A 19,108-nucleotide genomic window follows, 5' to 3' on the forward strand; every position below is an offset into this window, starting at 1 on the left:
TTAGGAGGCAATAGTAAAGAAACCGTACGGAAAAGCTGGGGAATGGGAGGGAAAGGCCTCGGTCTAAAGATGGGGAACAGAACATACCAGGATACGGCAAAGTCATTTTGAGAGGAGATTAACAGCATCCAGAGATGAAAGGCTCAACGGGAGCACTGCTTCAGATGCAATAGGGGTGTGCGTGTCACCGCCCTTCGTATATTTGTACAGACAAAGCAAAACCCAGCAAAACTGTCTTTCGCAGCACCAATACACAGCAAAATTCAGGCCAGTTTTTGTGACTTTTGCTATATATTTCCATTTTTTAAAAGGGATCGGGGTATGGGGACTGCTGTTTCATGTTTTGCTTTTTAAAATAGCTATTTTTTTTTTCTTTCTTTTTAAACACTTTGCAACTCAGTGGAATAAATGAAGACATTAGAGCCCGTAGCTGCTCATGACTGCCAAGATACTGAAAATTATCATGCCCACAGAAGAGCTGAGGGAACGAACAAGCCCTCCTACACCGAAGGCAGTGAACAGGCTTAGTTTAAAAATCACTGATGGAAGGAAATTCAAGCTAAGCTGTCCGACTTCACACCACACACAGATCAGGGAGCACTCCTCTGCGCCTGTTGTTGCTAGCTGATCTATGCAGACGACTGCTTTTAGCTGTGGCAGAAACATCTTAAACTACCCCAGTTAACTCCAGAGGAGGGCATCTGGGTCAGCCTTACCAACTTTGTTTCCTTTGCAACCCACCTCAGGCAAAAATTTTACCATACAATTAAGAGACACCTCCACAAGAACACTTCCCCTCTGCACCCCATTCCCTGGAATATTATTAAATAAAAGAAAAAAGGCAAACCTAAAGAAGATGACCCCCAAAAGTATCTTCTCAACAGGCTTTGCTGAACAAAAGGCACGAGAAGAACCGAACCGCTCTCTGCAATGCTGCTCACTCTTATGACACAACAGGAAAATCCCATGACGGGCACACCACGGCCACCGTGGAAGGGCAGCCCAGCAAACGGCCCAGGAGGCTGCAGCTTGCCAAAGGCATTCGACCAGCAACAATAGGGCTGCTGCCTTCGTGACAGGAATTCCTGGCAGCTGATGCCTCCCAAGGCGGAAGCGATTCTGCTTCAAATACTTCCTTTACCACCGATAACGTGCTCCTGCCACTCGCAATGCCAAAGCGTCACAGATAAGGAGAGGATCTTCCATGCACCGTAATCCAAACCCATCCTGACACGGGTTTATTTTTAGAAGGTGGCTCCATAAATGCAAACAGAGAGAGACAGAGCCCGTGCTGTTTGAAGGGGTAAATCTGTGTCAAATGCAAGATCGCTGAAGTGATATGAACATGCATTACAGCACCTCCTCTCCTTTAGCGTCGGGTTTTTCAGGGAGCAAAGAATGTTATCTGCGAAGCGCAGAGCTGATCAGCTCTCCATATTCCATTACTAATACCTACTCAACTAAAGATAATTTCTTCGTTCTTTCAAGCGAAGAACAAAGTCTTTATTTCTGGCAGGAAGTAAAGATATTTACAGAATACCTAATCACTGCTTCTCCTGTTTATACTAACAGCTTATAGCACTAAGTAAACTCACACTTGCACCACGTTGGAGGGGCACGGAATCATTCCGCTTTGTATAACATAGTGACAGGGGGGGTTGTTGAATTAGTTCAAGTCAATCAACAAGCCCTAAAGCCCACGCCAAGGCAGCGAGACTGTGTGACAACTGCTGTAGTGAGATACCCAAATTACAGGGGAAGGCATCAACTTGACCAGCTCCACGGGTAAACCACGAAACCTGGAACACGCAACACAATCAGCCTGGGCTGAGCACCACGCTCACGCACAGAACTTCGACTCAAACCAGTCTCCAGAAGATGCTGGAGTGCATACACATCACCTCTCCTCGTGTTAATTCAGCCATCGGCGGTGTACTGCGTGGTGCTGGAACACCTCGAGCCCCTTAGAAGGAAGCTTTGCCAACCAGCAGATCCTGAAATCGTGCTTAAATTTAATAAGCCTTAGAAACGGATTCTTATTTTAAGTTACACTGGGATGATTTAGGCACTTCTGAAGTGCCACTTCCGAACAGTAAGATGCCCTGTGCAGCAATATGTGTGCAAGCAATGCATGCTTTGCATATTAATGAATTGAATTTTGATGTTCTAGAGAAAGGAGAGGCATCACAGAGAGACGCTAGCCAAGAACCGTGGAAAGGCAGCAGAGCTTAAGCGAGAAGGAAGCCAGCAGAACCGACCTCACCGATGCTGAGTAATCACAATCTAGCCATGGCCTAATAACACCTCGTTTGGGAGACACAGACCACAGCAAGGCTGAACCGCAGTTCTGCTCCTGCTAACAAGACTCCGAAACACTTATCCAATGTCAGACTAAAATAAATCTATTATGCAGAACCCAGCTTTCCGCTGTAAAATTAAAAATCTATGATGTAGCCTTAAAAAATAAATGCAGCACTAAATGTAAGGTATTTCAGCAAAATACCAGTGAATTTTTAGCACTGATGCAATCTGTAAAGCCTACCTCATGACTACAGCTTCGACATCAACTACCTTTGCTGGTAAACCAGCAATTTCCTGCTGATGCAACACGTGTCTTGCTGGCAGACGCAGATAAGGTTAAAACACATCGCTGTCGAAAGCGGCAGAGCAGAAAATTTCTGAAGAGAAAAGGCACCCCGAAATGCACCTAGTTTTGTGAGCACGGCGCTAGGATAAGAAGAGAACAAATCCTTTTTTATACATCTCAGGAAGTTAATTTAAAACGATCTCATGAGGTGAAATGCCAAGATATTAATACCAATTGCACCATGAGACCACATTATAAGTGACATAAACGTTACAAAACAATCTGAAATTCGGCCAGGCTGTTAATAGACAGCATTACACAATTCCTGACACAGCCAGATAATACTGCATTTCTACTATGCAAATTTTTAACAGTGAATAGATTTTGAAAGGAGTTTACACCCACTACCTCTCAGATGCAACTTGGTAATTCGCTATTAGGTGCCAAGCTGTCATTTACAAGTCACTTCAGCCTACTGCTATTCTCTAGTCTACCTTGTTATCACAAAGGAGCCACCAATGAAAGCCACTTGATTAAAATGTATGAGCCCTACATGAACTTATTTTTAAATCTGTAAACTAATACTGCTGTTGCATTAACAGCTTTCATCATTTTTACCATTAATGCTGGTCTTCTGCTAAGGAATTACTGTAATGTCCTACCCTTTCGTATTTCAGGAGCAAAACTCTGTTCTTAAGGGGTTTTTTATCCATACAAAAAAAGTCGTTACACCATGGGGATCTATCAGAAATCCTGCTCAGAGAAAGGAAGGGACAAGAGGCACAGAACTGGTACTTAGGGCCTGATAGACCTTATTTAAGCGTATTCTGCATCAATGGCACCACAAAAATGAGTGCTAGACAGCAACAACTCCTGCTGGAAGTGGAAACTTCCCACCAGAACATGCTTCAGGTTTGTTGGCAGGACAATGTGAAGAAGATCTGTAAAGACTGTATTATCTGATTTTATTTCTCCCTCACACGAACACAACAAACTCAACGTGTATGCTCTGCCATCCTTAAAACATGCCAAAAAATGCATAAAGCCACAAAAGAACTAAATTATTTGTCTGCAAAATGCTTTAAATAATAGTGCCATGCAAAGGTTGTAATCTCTCTCTAGCTTGCACATTGGGCTGAGTATCTCTGAATGATGGAAAGGAAAACCCAAGAGGACCGCATGATGCAAAAAACATCTGTAACCTGCTCAACACCAACTCCAAAAGAAAACCTCTCTCCAAAATGACCAAACAAATCAGTGTTGTCAAATCAAAGAATCACCAGGAGACAAAAAATAAGGACACAGATTAGTCACACTATCCTACCCCCCAGAAATGGAAAATAAAGTAATACAGTTTCGCTTCAGAAGATTGTGGACTGCTCCCGTTTGCCTCGGCAGCCCATCTTCCAGAGACCTCATTAGGAACTCAGCTCTTTGCACTGGTGTCCTCTTAAGCCCACTATTTTGTCTCTGCGTCGATGCATATGCGCGTCTGTCAATGCACATACATCCCATCCTCAGCAGAACAAACCTCCTTAGAGCCACTGAGCGTGAGTAACAGATACAAGCCCTGAATAGGACCCAAACTCCTTCTCAGTCAGAATTTTACAGAGACAGAAAAAATGGATGCATAATTCTGCTTGCAAAACTGTCAAGTACGGAAACATGAAAGGCTGTAAATAATTCACTCTATATTACAGGAAATGTTTTACAAATGAAAAGGTTGTAACCTCTTTTTAGCTACAAGGCTGGCAGATGCTGGAGGCATTCCTGCTTCCCTAAGTGCAGAACAAGCTGTGCTCTGTTTATGAGCAACTAGCAGTGATTCTTGGTTCTCAGCCCTCCCCGGTACTGCTCAATGAAAAATGCTCCTGCCTGGATTTCTGATGGATGGATCACAAAGGAGTGAAGCCTGCACACTTCTAGAAATGCAACTCAGGCTGACTAGCGAGTTCCTGCGTTCTGATGATACAGCTGCCGCAATGCACAATGCAGAGCTAAGATAACACGAAGAGAATGGGTAAATTTGAATCGTTTATATTTACATAAATCTGTTCACACAATTGTTTAAAGATACACAAACAGAAACTAAAAATATGCATGCAGTTGTTATGGATGACTCAATAATGAATGTTTGATGCAGTCTTAGAACAGTGATATCAGTCAAATCCAGTGGAAATAAAATCATCTCCAACCTCAAAGGGGTGGCCACATGGCTGAGTACAGATCCTGGCCCAGTACATGGAAGGAATTCCACATAAAGATATCCTATTGCTTGAACTTCTTATCACTAAACATTTTGCAATAAACTAAACAAACCTTAGTGGAGGTCCCTCTACCACCTTCCCCGCCAGTTAGTCAGCAGCTAAACACAGTGATGTTTTGTCTATAAAAGAAATCTGAGACTCACCTGTATGTTGCCAAAGTCCACGTTTTCATAATGGAAATGTGCACACTCAGCCATCTTCGGGAAATGACCCTTTGTAAAGGATAACCTGAAGCACATCAAAAGCACACCATAAGATAGCTGCAAATCACTGAAACAATGCTCAGCATCAAGTACTGCCATAAAATGCAGTTACTGATATAAAATAATAACAACTTTCTCATCCTAAAGCCAAGGGAACGGAGGGATTTGTTGATGTGATACACCAAAACAGTGGAGAAAGGAACCGAGTGAGAAAGGAAAACTAAACTGCAAAGTGGCTTTTACCATTGCATCCTTAAAGAATTGTTTGGCATTTCGTCAACACCAAAGCCCACATCTTTAAGAAATGGTGCAGGGAGAAGCCGCTCTATCTTTACAAATGCATTTTTGCAGTGAAAATAAACAGCCTTACACAAGACACATAGGAAAGTAGAACTTTACCTGTGAAAGGCATCACAGCCCATCAGTCCCGGGTTGATGTATCTAAGGGTGCAGAACAAACGCTATTTATCCTTTGCCTTTTTAAAATTCAAAAGTGAGGCATAATTATTCCCAAGTCTCTCCAGTTACAATGATGGCTGATGGGGAGATCCTCTGGCTCTGCAACATGCTCTTGCTTCTGCTGAAGCTATTATAGACTCCTATAGATATTTCTGGTGGTGAGCCAATGAGATTGTCATTATCTAGCTCTCTCTTCCCACGGGAATATAAGTGGGAAGTGAGATGCAGCATCTGGCTGCTCAGCACTAGAACAAAGAGCCATTTCCCTTACAGCATCAGAGCACTACAGAGGGGTGATCTGAATGCACAGATGAATCAATATTGGGGAGTTCTGGTCCTCAAGTCAGCATTCTCAGCAAAGACAAGTCAAGTAATATTGATTACTTTTGATCCCCTTTGCAGGTCAGAGATTTGAAATCTTAGCTGCGAGCATAATAAGTTGGGTTGCATTCTCTGGGAGAGAAGAAGGGGGCAGGGGGGGAGAAAGATAATTTAATCGCACAGAAAAAGTAAAAATCTGGGAGCAGAGAAGAAAAAATACTCCTAGAAAAGAAAAATTGTGCAAGATCCATTCAAATGAAGACAAACAGGGCAGAATACAAAAAAAAATGAAAAGAGAAAAAATATCAAATAAAAAAAAAAATCTATCTAGGCCACCCACTTGTCCTGGTTTAGCTTCCCAGAGCATAGGGAGACAGAAAATTATCTCATTTACACATTGCCTGGGTTTCTCTTTAGGTTTTTTTATACATATATACATATGGTTCCTCTTTTTTTTTTTTTTTTTTTTTTTAAATTAATCAGTTTCAGGAAGAAATCACAGAAATTTAAAAACACAGTTACAGTGAGGTCCAAAACTCTACCAAGCTTTGCTTCTATGGCCAGAAACAGGTGAGAGAGCCAACAAAACGTCTAATGTCCTCAGTTTTAGACTACGTTAGCTGTAATTTACTATGTTTCACATGGATTTTGGATGCTCTGATGAAGATACTATTAAAAATCGTTGCCGAATGCCCTAGCTGCATTGCAGCACAATAGCTAAAACCCAAGATATTAAAATTAGAAGCCCAGCAAAGACAGGAAAATCAAAGACCACTGCTCTTACTTTTTCACATTCTTCACTTTCATACTTGCTGTGCTGCCACAGGTCCGGAGCGGCAACTCCCCTGGAATGTCAGGAATATCTGCACCTCTTGCCTGCAAAAAAGAAGAAAGAAAAAAGAAAGGAGCTTAAAATTTGACTGCATGCTGTGGACTATTGCCTGCTAAGCAGTAGCCCCTATATTTTTACATAGATGTGCAAACAGTGGAAATCTCATATGTGCTCAGAGTTGTACTTCTGCCTTTTTAACGAGGAAAACTGAACCTCAGGATTACAATCTAGTATGTGATTATCTCTTCCTGAACCATGCTGCAGAGCCTTGCTAATTCTTAGCAATAACTGTGAGATCCAGTATTTTATTCATCACTACTTCTCGTTTCTAAAGAGATTTTCAGAGGCAGGAGACTAACATCCATTCCTAAACTCTGTACTTAGGCTCCTCATTTAGTACCTGATTTTCCAAAAATCTGTGCACTTAAGATACTCAGGCAGAGGCACTGGCAGAAGCTGGATAGCTCATACAGTGGAAAATCACGTTAATGACAGAGCTGCTCATATGTGGGAGGTGAACTTTTAAAAAAGATGTTTGCAGCTATTGGGGTAAGCGCGTGAACATATTAAAATTCCTTAATCACTAGAATTCATTTATTTTAGTGAAGCCAGAACACCGAACTCCTCCTTTTTGTTTGGTCAGTCATGCCTTCCCGTCCTCTCCTTCCTCCAGCTGCTCTCCCATAAGCTGTGAGCTCAGCTGGGGGGACTCGGAAACACTCGGCACCGTGTGTTTCTCTTGCTGTGCGGTACCAGGCCCTAAGCTCTAGAGGAAGGAGGGGGTTTAGGTGAGGCGTTTATGAAGAGAACAGTGATCAAACAGGAAGATCAACACAGACTGCACAGAGCAGAAGGAGAAAAACATGGTCCCTGATGCTGACAAGAGACAGCTCATCAGTGACCTGGGTGAGACCAGCTGAATGAGCTTTTTTCTGCTTTATACAATGCACTACAAAACATGAATAATGTCCAAAATAGCAAACGCTCAAGCAAGAGGAAGAAAGGCACTGCAATATTCCTTCTTATACAGGCCTGGAACAAAAAAGTATTACATTAAATCCAATTCCTAACGACAGGAGTAAACGGATGACTTCCCTGATCCGGATCAGTACCAATGCTTCTAAGCTGGCCCACCAGAAGATCTCTGAACAGGGTTGATAGGTCCAAAAGCTGCTACGCATATAACAAATAACAGAATACCGCTGTACGCTGCAGTGTAAAATATGGAAACAACTTGGTCCTCACCTCCAAAACTTTTTTTTTTTTTCCCCAACAGACCATTACTATTGAAGCTAGCAGCCCACAGATGGGATGAACAATGGGGGAATCTTTCTTATCCCTGTCCCTGAAGCTCTCATTTTAGTTTGACACGGGTCAAATTTAGATGTGCTTCATCACATCTTAAAGAGCTGCAGTAACTCAAAATCATTCACCATTCATTAACTAACAGCAACAGCGCTAGAGGGAGTGATTCATCTCATTCAACTCCAGACATGCACGAGGGACGCAGCTACAACCCTGTTATCTACCCAAGGCTACTTTTGTAGTCACCAGAGATAAACAGGCACTTTGGGTCTGGTTCACCTACTTCAGACAACTAGATTAGGACAAAAGCAGCCATGCTGCAGGAGCATCTACCTCTCCCTTGATGCAGGGGATGCAGGATGCCCCTGGCTCAGATACAGACATACACCGCAGGCAGCTGCATTCATCCAACCAACATCACAGTGGCGCACGTAGGACTTGAGCAGAGCACGTTCTCTGCACCCAAATTCCTGTTATTTCCAGCACTACCCTTGGAAAAGGGATGCTGCAACTATTACAAGTGAGTTTCCCTGCTTTCAACACTCCTGAATCAATTTTGAAGCCAGGACACTCTCCCAGTTGTGCCTTCCACAGCCCTGGACATAAGTGATGCTTTAACTCCGCTGTCCCACAGCTGTACAGAACATGTGCACCCACTCACTGAATTAAAACATGGACAATATTTATACCCTTAAATAAACCTATTCTTGGCTGACTGACTAAGTACACAATTACTTTAGTATGTAATGGGACACTTGAGCGTCTCACTCTGAATTTTAACACTAAGAGGATCACCAATTTAATAAACCTTACAGGTGTTTTACGTAAGAAATAACTAATTACAGTCATAAATGTGCCATTCCTGTAAGCTGCTTTTAGGCAAAGCTGGATGTCCTTGCCTTAATTTTCTACTAAGGAACAGAATTTCTGTAGGAAGAATAATAATTTTTCTCTTCCATCAGCAGTAGAAGCTGGTGGGACATAAAAATGGATAAACAAATCTGACAGAAAAATGTGGGCTTCAAGCCAGTTTGCAGCAGTGGGTAGAGACTACCCTGGATCTGACTCAAAGCGGCGTAGGCAAAACTCACACCTCCAGGAGACTTAAATGCCAGCATCTCTCTTTGAAAAAGTTGTATTATCCTCTTTTTCACAGTTGAGTTATGTCCAAATCCTGCTGGAAGGAGATATCTGCCTCTCCCATTTCCAACAGCTTGTATTCATTTAAATGGACTACAATGAGACGAAATACAGTAATTAACTTCGGTTGCTTTTCCAATTAGATCCGAGCTCTTTGGACTGTGCTACAAACCAACAACCTCTCGTAAGTCTACAGTTGATGAAAAAGGGCAGAATGGTGATCTTGTGCAAGCTAAAAACTTAGCGTGAGGCAGTAACACCACAAAAAAACTTGGTGATTAGATAGATAAGCAAAAAAGGAGGTTATTACAATTTTAGAAACCATATTACTCCAAAATAAACTGCAACTACTTTCCATTTAAACCAAAGATACACAGCTACATAAAAGCACCACTAGTTTGTACCTGTTTTGATCCAAAACCTGGCATGCAAAACGTCACCCTAGATTACCCTCCTCTCAAAGTACAAATGAAACACTCCAAATGAGATTTGTCATCTTTTGTGCTTTGCGTCACAGTAATCTAATTTTTAAAATAATTTTGAAACAGTTGGATTATTTACATCTGAAAATTAGCTAGCTAGCATCATCGGTTGCTTCTCACTTCCCTATTTTCTATGCATCACTGTTCTGTGGAAACCTAGTAATTGCATAGCAAATCTGTTTATGCAAATTGTTTCTTCCAGTTTTCACAGCTTAATGTCACTACAGCATCAATCTGCTTCGGTCCGAAACTTGGTAAACAAATTAGGAGTCAATCCAGAATGCAGGCAGTTGACTTTACCAGGATCCTCAGTACGCTTACATTTCAGCAGAAGACTTTTTTGAGCAGCGCCACTTCCCCAGTCTCCCCTGAACTAAGAAGTTCTTCTGCCTACAGCTCACTGAAGACTACGCTTACGTTAGCAGCAGTTGGGACAATATTTGAGAGCTTCAGTATTTTATGACAGATACCTACATCGGCTGTGAGGCAGGTAGATCCCACCAAAACATTTGTTCTAAGCAATTTTGGGAGACCGCCTGCCTGTCTGTCCCACCCTCCATGGACGGTCACTCCATTTTTAAATCATCGCCACTGTTTGCTTGGTGGCTACCAGGAGGACCCCTGAGGCACTTATATCATTTGTACAAGCAACACATTTTCAAGCGTCGCAGCTAAACTCCCTGGGAATCTGAGAGCTCTCATGGATCAGGGTGTCTAGTTTTAAACATCCAAGTTGGAAATTTTTGGTCTTTATATTCATAGACATGATTTGGAAAACTTCAGCTTTGTGCTCTCTAGCACACAAAACTTTAGTCAGAAATAATATATGTCTAACTATTCCACTGCACAATACGAAAGGATTTTCTCCTAAAAAGTCTCATTGCATTTATCAGAAAACACGTCAACCCCTCTCTCATATCCAGAAATGTAACACAATCTGAAAATATATGTAAAATTGAAGAAAAAAGTCCACTGATAAAGTTACCACCTTGGTATCCTTGATAGGTGAGAATATCAAACTGATGCAAACCCCACAGCCCTCCTCCTACTGCCCCAGACTTAAACTGGCACACACAAGAAGAGAAACCGTGGAATCCCACCAAGCTCCACTAATCCTATAACTGATAAACTGGTTTTCCACAATACTATAGAAAACCCTTGAGGAGGCACCATAAACAGCACAGATACAATGCAAGGCATGACAGGTCAGCAAGTACCCATGCTACTGAATACAAGTGGGGTTTCTGAAGATGCAAATTTATTCTTAATTCAAGGTTAAGAGAAAGCAAGAATAGCCACTAGACAGGCAGTAACATTAATGCCTCTTCCTACCCTCGCTCTCTCACCAAAACCTGTTTGGAGGGAGCAGATTGCTCTGGATTCTTTCTAAAAACAGCAGAGCTGATTCAAAATGCTAGTTGGTTTCCATGACAGTCTTCCCTTTACATTTCCCCTCGATTTTCTTGGATGGGGAAAAAAAAAAAAAAAAAAAAGAAAAAAAAAGGAAAAACCCCAAAACTCACCATAAAACCCTCCAGAGCTTTCAAAAAAACCAGGCTTTGTTAAGAGTTTTACTTCTTCACTGAAGAACAGCAGGAAACAGAATTGTTGTTTCAGTAAAAGCCATCATTCTGTGGTGACTAACAGTCAACCTGGGCGAGAGGATGAACCGAAGTGGGCAGTTTACACAGTTCAGTATTTGAAGTGGGTGTTTATGCACAAGGGCATCGACAGCTACACCAAATCTTGGCTACCAACTAGTTACGCAAAGCTGGCTCAGCATCAACTTCTTCGCGGAGCTTACTTTGCAGCATGAAAAAGAAACTGCCCAACAAAAATGCCCTGACCGCTACGAGGTAAAAGATGACGGTTCCATCAGCACTGTCCTGCTTTCACCAATTACTGTAGCAGAGCTAGCCTGAAGCACAGTGAAAAAAAAAAATATGGTTCATCTCAGCTTCATACTACACAGCCACTAATATACTCCAGGGAAAGAAAGCTCTCTCTACTCTTACTTTATATGTTCTAACAACTATCCTGGTTCTCCAGAATAAAGAAATCAACGAAGCAAAGGAAAAACGCTTTCACTAAACTCAAAGTCACTGTGTCCAAGCTACTACAAATAACTACAAATGAAAGGTTTAATTCTGCCGCATTTATCTGTCCAAGTGCCACCCCTAAAAGGATTAAAATGTACCTGAGCACAGGAAGGCCATTGATGGGTCACTTTTTTGAATGGAAGAAACATACGGTAACTGATGGAGGAAGATACAACATTCATCCAAAAACGTCAGAGGTATGGGGGCAACACGACAGAAATTAAGTATTTGCCAAGTTCTTCATATCACCGGTTTCCATTAATTCATTTATTGGATGCAAATGAATTTCCAAAGTATTTTCATACAGGACGTCTGTGTCACTTTTAACACATTTCAGCTACATTTTTCAGAGCTGCTTTAAGATATTGGGACACATTTAAAAAGAAGAAGCAATTGCATCTGGTTTATGTATCCAGGTCCAACAATCTCAGCTTAAAACAAAATATCTGTTCGTTACACTACAGGAGATTTACCGAAGAAGTGAAAAATAAACACCTGCCCTCCAACTCTGCATTTCCCAATGGACCATCCCAAGAATTCACATCCATGCTATCCACGGTCTGAGCAGCAGAGCGCAGCACCGGCACATTTAATAGCCGCCCAGAGTGCATGCAAAGCTGCAGACCAAGGACAAGCTCCTGTTCTCATCATACCCAAGAGGCCTGTGTACCCATCTATATTTGCACAAGCTGGCTACGCACCCTCACTCTGAAAGGAGCAAGGCATCTGATAAATTTTACCTTTGAGAACACAAAAGGGTCAGCATACTCCAATTACAGCAATCCAAGCCACTGCGTGCAAAGAGACAGCTTTGAGATCCAACAGAAAGGCACAAAGATGTTTTTCAGAATGAGAAACAGTTGAACCTTTTCAATTTTGTGAAAGTACATTTAAAAAAAAAAAAAAAATAATAATAAATTCAAGTCATCACTTAGCTCCTTACCTAGCACAAGTATCTTGATCCCTGGCGCTAAGATAAAAGAAACATCCTCTCCGAACTGCCTTATGCCCAGGCATAGCTCAAGGCCAGAACGGCTGGAGTAATTAGAGGCTGTACTGGCTTTTTAATTTAGCCCTCAGCTCGGGGATTGGGGGGAATGTGGGGAAAGAGTTACCCTGCCAGAGATGCCTTTAAAATCTCATGCTAAATGAGAAATGTGATAGAGGAAAGCCAGTGAAAACATGACAAGTCCTTCCAGTAGGGAAGCTCTGAGTACTGGCTACGCACATTCTCAATCCCATGCCTAAGAAATCTGCATTCAATAAAGAAGATACTTTAATGTGAATCATTTTTTGAGTTTAGGGCTTTCAATATCATTTTCCACATTCCCTGTCAATGCTGAATTGTTCTAGCCAGTACTTATTGCATGGCATGGTTAACAGCGAATTCTTCTCTTTCAGAAGACCACACAGGATGTGTTTTTTCTACTCCCAGCTTCTTCCCTTCCAAAGGGGGGAAAAATAAGAGAAGGGAAAAAAAACTTTTAAGCATTGCCATGAGCTGGCAAATTAAGGGAAACCTCTCATTCCTGAGACAGCATTATAGTGGAGTTAGTTCAGGGCATCCATTTACCATAGTTTGAAGGATCAGCCTGCAGCGAACAAAGAACAAATTCTTAACTATTCATCTACTGTGTTTTCAAATGAAGTTCGCCAGCTCACAGATACGTGGGGAAAACCATCTCCAGCTCACATGGAAAACAACTAATTTGGTAAGCGGAATCCGAGGCAGGGAGCGTAAGCAGCTTGGCAGCTGTATGAACCTACTTCGGCAGTATTCCTGTCACTGGGACCAAAATCCACCTCTGCAAAGCAGGTTGATTTTATGTCATGACAAGATTTCCTAAGTGAGGCTTAAAGAGATGCAGGGGCTTGCACCGACTCTCTGCAGATGAATCAAACGCACCCAAAGGATGGCGGTTATTCAGCAGTCCCACACTTGTATTTTCTTTCATAGCTATCATTTGTTCTAGAGACAAAAACGGATGCACCAAGCAAAAACGAATGGTTAGCGGCTGAGGACAACATTAGCATGAAAACTACCTGACAGCTTTATGTTCGGATTTGACATTGCTATAGTGAAGCAGCAGCGAGATCGCCTTATTACCATTCACAAAGATCTCGAGCCCAGGGAGCTGCAGCGGTACAGTACACAGCCTCACATAATAGCATACTGGCTAAGGAATGTACTTTCTTTAAGAACAAAAATCCCACATACAATACGCGTGGGAAAGGCAGCCAGGGTTAGAGTCCTTCTTCTGTACAGCCTACAAAATAAATTTAAGAAAAAAGCCACAGAAAATAGAACATCTAATGAGCACAATACTTCGATTCCAGTTCCTTGTTGGCTGAAAAAAAAAGACCCTAAAAATCCCAGACACTGTTTGATGCACAATTTCTACAGTCTATTGTTTCACAGAGGGAGGAGGGGATCCTAATCATGCCTTAGTTATAAAAGGACAAGTGGAGCTTTGGGTTGTTATGGTAGAAAGAGATTTCTCATCACAAAAAACTACAGAGATGAATTCAGCCTGAAACTAGCAAATACCACTCTGGCCAGTCAGTGATTATGCAAATCACAGTGTTCTGTTATGTTATAGGTATAAATCAGCTTAGAAACTAAAGAATTTTCCCAATGCAGTAGAAGAAAGATTGTGAAGGGGGGAAAAAACAACAGCCAGATATTTAACTCCAATATCTGAGTCAGTAGAGTTAACCTTAATTTATATTTATGCATGTGAAGCCAACCTGGACTCAGCTTTTTGTTTATAAAGAGCTGTTTCCAATGGCATAAAATACAAATCCGATACATGATACACTCATTTTCCAAACCCTTATAATAACACAGTAATGTGAAGAATGTGTCTACTTGTAACATGCAATTTATACCATAAGCTGTCCATAAACTTCTGAACAACAGAACAAAAGTCAGTTCAAGTGTTATCTGGGAAAAAGGCTTGGCCCGCGATCACACACCCTGCTCTGGCTGAGCCATGGAGCAGCCTCCAGCTGCTGGTCACGATATCTGGGCAGGGTTCCTTAAATCTGCTCCCTGACCAACCCTTCAAAAACCCTGCTCAGCCTCCGTGAGCTGCTTCTCTGAACCAGGTTAAGCACACGTCGGCAAATCTGAGGTGACACTGCTCCCCAGAAATGAGCTGATGTCCCTCAGGTGAAGTCAGAACAGGACACGATGCATGCTGCCAGAGCTGCAGAAAGGTCCTTCTGTGCTACTGGTCAGCAAAACTGGGAAGGTGAAGGACAACCTCTCCCCCGCATCACCGAAAACATGAACGCTGCAGAAACTGATGGTGAGAATCTTTATCCTCTAAGGAAGTTTTCTTGCATTCATAAAATTATTAGCTGAAACTGAGGGATTTTTTTGCCCTGAAGGTCAATAGTTAAGGAAAAAAACAGAGACATAAAACCAAAACCGTATGCACAAAGAAAAAACCCCAGAACAATTAAAATTACATTCCAACACAGGCAAGCAACTGTAACACACTAGACCATCTACTCAGACGAAGAAAAGCAAGGGCACTCAGGTAGCCACATACAAATACAGGGAGAAAAAGGCTGTGCCACAAAGCAAGAATCAACAGTTAAAACTTTGGATTCTGCAACCATACCAAAGAGAAACTTCAGATGTTTTCAAGCTGAAAATATTTGCTTGCAGTACAAGCCACAGAGCAAATCAAGAACACGCAGACCCTAAAACTTCTTTTCCACTCTTGGAAGCAGAAGGCGCATCAGCAGCACTGTTAGCCCGAGGGCATAGTTTCATGATAGCCTGGCTTGAAGAGGTAAAGTCAATTTTTTAAACTCCCACCCCAGTCCTTCCACCCCAGGCTACTCTCTCCTACTTCCCGGCGCTGCAGCTGCAACTGTTTTAGTGGCTGCAGTGCAAGTCCCTGAAACAATCCAGCTTGAAAAAGAAAGGAAAGCTGAAGTTCTTTTGGGGGATCATTTTTGAATGAGATCAGCTCAGCGATACACTTCTCAACTCTGCATCCCAGAAACTCTCTCACCGTAACTGCCCTGAAACAGTCCTCTGAAGCATGGCAAGTGGGAAGGAATAATCAAAGTCAGAAACTTCTTAAAGTAGATTCCTGCAATAGAGAAGCCCGGCGTACTTTGAATCCCCAGAAGACACATCCAGTCCTGCGCAGATAACATGGAGTCGATAACCTTGCCGATGTTCTAGAGGACAGCAGTGATTTTCAGTCTGAAACCATGCAAACCAACCCTGATACTCATAGGAGGTCAGACATCCTCGCATCATCAGGTCACAGTCACAATCCTATGGATCCTACGCTAGCTGAAGAAAATGAGACACAGTACCTTCTAGGGTGAGAAACAATTTAAAACCTTACTCGGAAAAAGCACTTGTAGCAAGCCCCTACAGCATTCATCACAAATTTTCATGGAACAACCCTAAAGCAAAGATGAAGTCTTAAGACAAAAACATTGGGTTTTGCCATCAGCATCATCTCTGCCCTAGTAACCACAGCATTTGATCAAATATAAACAAGCATCATGCAGACCTACACTGGCACAGCAGTGACCAACATAAATGTAGCAAGGCAGAACTGTAGGAATATTTTAAATAATAAATAAAAAAAAATTGGGCTACAAATTACCAACATTTTCAGGCAACAATTCATCACCTTATAATTACAAAGGTTGAATCCTTGTAAAAATAATGCCTACAGCCTTCAGCAAGACAATATATTCTGACAAACTTTGTTTGTCTCTTGGGGTTAACTTAGGGGTGGGGAATGGAAGGGGATAGATGAGTAAACTACTGACAGTGCTTCAAAAATTATTCCATCCTTTTTTTGTGTTATGGTAACTAAGAAGCAATTAACATTGATTTTAAAAAAATCCCAAACCAACCACTTATAAATAAGAGAGTCCTTTCTTTCCCTGGATGCTCCATCTTATTTTTAAGCAGCTGGGAACAGAGATAAGCGATTGACAGATAAATGAATTATAAGTTTTATCTCCCAAATAAGTACATTTCAAACAATCGTGGCATTTCTTAGGACAACAAAACATCATAAAAAGAGACCATCTCTGGAATAGGGTGGGAGGAAAAGAGGTGGAGGGTCATGACAACATAACCCTGCCTTCAGAGCTCACCTCATACTGCCTCTCAGAACTTCCAATAGTGAATAACCTGGGCTAATTGCAAGAGCATTGCCAGCACCATCCTGCCACCAGAACAGCATCACCGTGCTGCCACCAGCAGGCGGATTGTCTGAGCCCTGGGTGACAGCTATAAAAGATACTGGGATATGGAACTGTCTGAAATGGACCGGGAAATTCTATAACCTAAAACACAAGAAATTCAGACTGGTCATTCCCGGACGAAGCAAGTGCCACACAGCTGCTACTGACATCACATACACCCCTGAGCCCAGTGGTTTACTCACGGTATGATAAACAGGGGCACTCAGGCTCCCCAAGGCCTTAGTAAAACCCAGGTTTGAGTGCCTGATGTACAATGCATGTGATGCCTACCTACACTTCTGTAATCTGGCAGGGAGCTACTGGGAGCACTCAAAAATCTTTGTCTTTTTAATTGCTGTTATCCTCGATGACCATAACAGAAGTAAATGTAAATACATGACCCAAACATTTCACTTAGCAAGACGCTGCATTTACTGATGTGCATCAGATTCACTTTGAAATAGGTAAGATATGCAAAATGCAAAATCAGGGTGCGTTAAAACCGGTGATCATGGTGAACAACAAACTTTACTGTTCCAGCCTTAGAAAATTCTAAACCATTCCTTCTTTGCTAAATCTTGCATATACACTGATTTTAAAACAGAAATTCTCTTCTCCTGGATCAACACGGTACTGTAAGACTGCCTACACTGTAAAGACAGTAAATGCAACTAGAAACAATTGCTTCTATAGCATCATCAATGAAAACGAAATTAATATATAAATTAATACTTACTGCCAAAAATACAGTATCTATTCTGGTTTAATTGAACTCATTTAATTGGCAAACCCAAATGGAAGCCAACGTGCCAATTAAGTGATTGTCCCAATTTTCAAAGATTCTCAGGGACAAGTTTCATGCTGGGAGTTAGTCTGTGAAATAAAAATGACTCTCTAACCAAGCGGGAGAGGGAGAGAAAGAACTTTATACAACAATGTAATACCTTGCCAAAAGCTTAACAAGGGAAAAAAATACTTAATTCATGCAGCAGTAACAAGGAAAACAAGTTATGTGAATTGAAAATAAAATATATGTTAAAAATTATGTGTAATGCCAGACCAGAACTGTTTTGACCAAAATATTACTAAAGTCCGATGACTGCTTGGTGCGCTGTGTGGAACATTAGTCTCCTATCAACGCCTATATTGTCCACACTATCCGAAATTCCATTTCTGTCCCATCGTTATCTTTGTTACCAATGGCGCCCTGTGACCCATCTGCTCCACAGCGGAAACTGCAGCAATTCACATTAAAATGCTGCTGATTGCTGGACAGAGAAGCCATGCCACAGCTTCTGCAAGAGTGACTGCAGACTTACGAACCCAGGCTAGTCCAAAGACTGACAGCCTTCCTCAGCACAAAACTAACCTCCAAACTTCAAAGGTAACATTTTCCATAGGACTTAAGAAATGCAATGGTTGTTAAGGCTTAGAGCCAAGAGCCAGCTGCTGGAGCATCTAGGTGAAGAAATATCTAAAGTCTGTTTACACTGAATTGTCCGAGTAGTTCAAAAACCAGAAAAAAACCCTAGAATTTCTGCTACCTATCAACTAAAACTTTCCCTTGCACTTGAGAGCTTAAAACTTTGGACTTGTAAAAAGAACCTGCAGGTAGGCATTCAGAGCTCAAAAGCACTCTTCTTTTCCCTAAATAAGTCTATAATGTATAGACGTTCAGATGCATATAACCCATCTGAAAACAGGATCACTCTAACAAAACTGTCAGCACAATTACTTAAGAGCTCACAATGAGATACTGTAACTCTGATGTCGGGTCATATGCATACAAAGCACTAAGAGCCGTAAGCCACAGGAACAAAAAATCCAAATGTCAATCTTTACACATTAAAGGATATTATATCTCTATATCTCAGTTGCTGAAATGAGATAATTTCAGTTCCTGGAAGTGTTCATGTTAGCTTGGGTCAGGACTGACATACTCAGAAGCATGACCAATGTTTTTTTGAATTAAAACACAACCCATCAAACAAAAATAATTTAAAATGAAACCCTACATACTCCTATTTTTTGCACCTGTTCTTGCAGAAGCCACAATCAAGATCTGTGGCAGCACTGGGCTATGTGCTTTACAAGGAATGCGAAACAAGCCCTGCACTAAGGAGAGTGAAATCTTTCTTTAAACCTTTACAATTCACTAATGTCTACACGCTTTTATAAATT

General features: G+C 41.6%; 1 protein-coding gene across 4 annotated transcripts in view; it reads right to left on the bottom strand.

Moving 5' to 3' along the window:
- ARHGAP32 (Rho GTPase activating protein 32) overlaps positions 1 to 19,108 on the bottom strand; it is a 258,191-nt gene that overhangs the window by 131,786 nt on the left and 107,297 nt on the right. For 3 of the 4 annotated variants that reach the window (XM_056322827.1, XM_056322828.1, XM_056322829.1), the window contains 3 exons: positions 6,622 to 6,713; positions 5,457 to 5,498; positions 4,998 to 5,082 (listed from right to left, as the gene is read on the bottom strand). In XM_056322827.1, the coding sequence (XP_056178802.1) occupies positions 4,998 to 5,082; positions 5,457 to 5,498; positions 6,622 to 6,713 (219 nt within the window). The remainder of the gene's footprint in view (positions 1 to 4,997; positions 5,083 to 5,456; positions 5,499 to 6,621; positions 6,714 to 19,108) is intronic. The other variant, XM_056322830.1, reaches the window with a different exon arrangement.

The sequence above is a fragment of the Falco biarmicus genome, chromosome 20, assembly GCF_023638135.1.
Source record: "Falco biarmicus isolate bFalBia1 chromosome 20, bFalBia1.pri, whole genome shotgun sequence".
In the NCBI taxonomy this organism is placed as follows: Eukaryota; Metazoa; Chordata; class Aves; order Falconiformes; family Falconidae; genus Falco; species Falco biarmicus.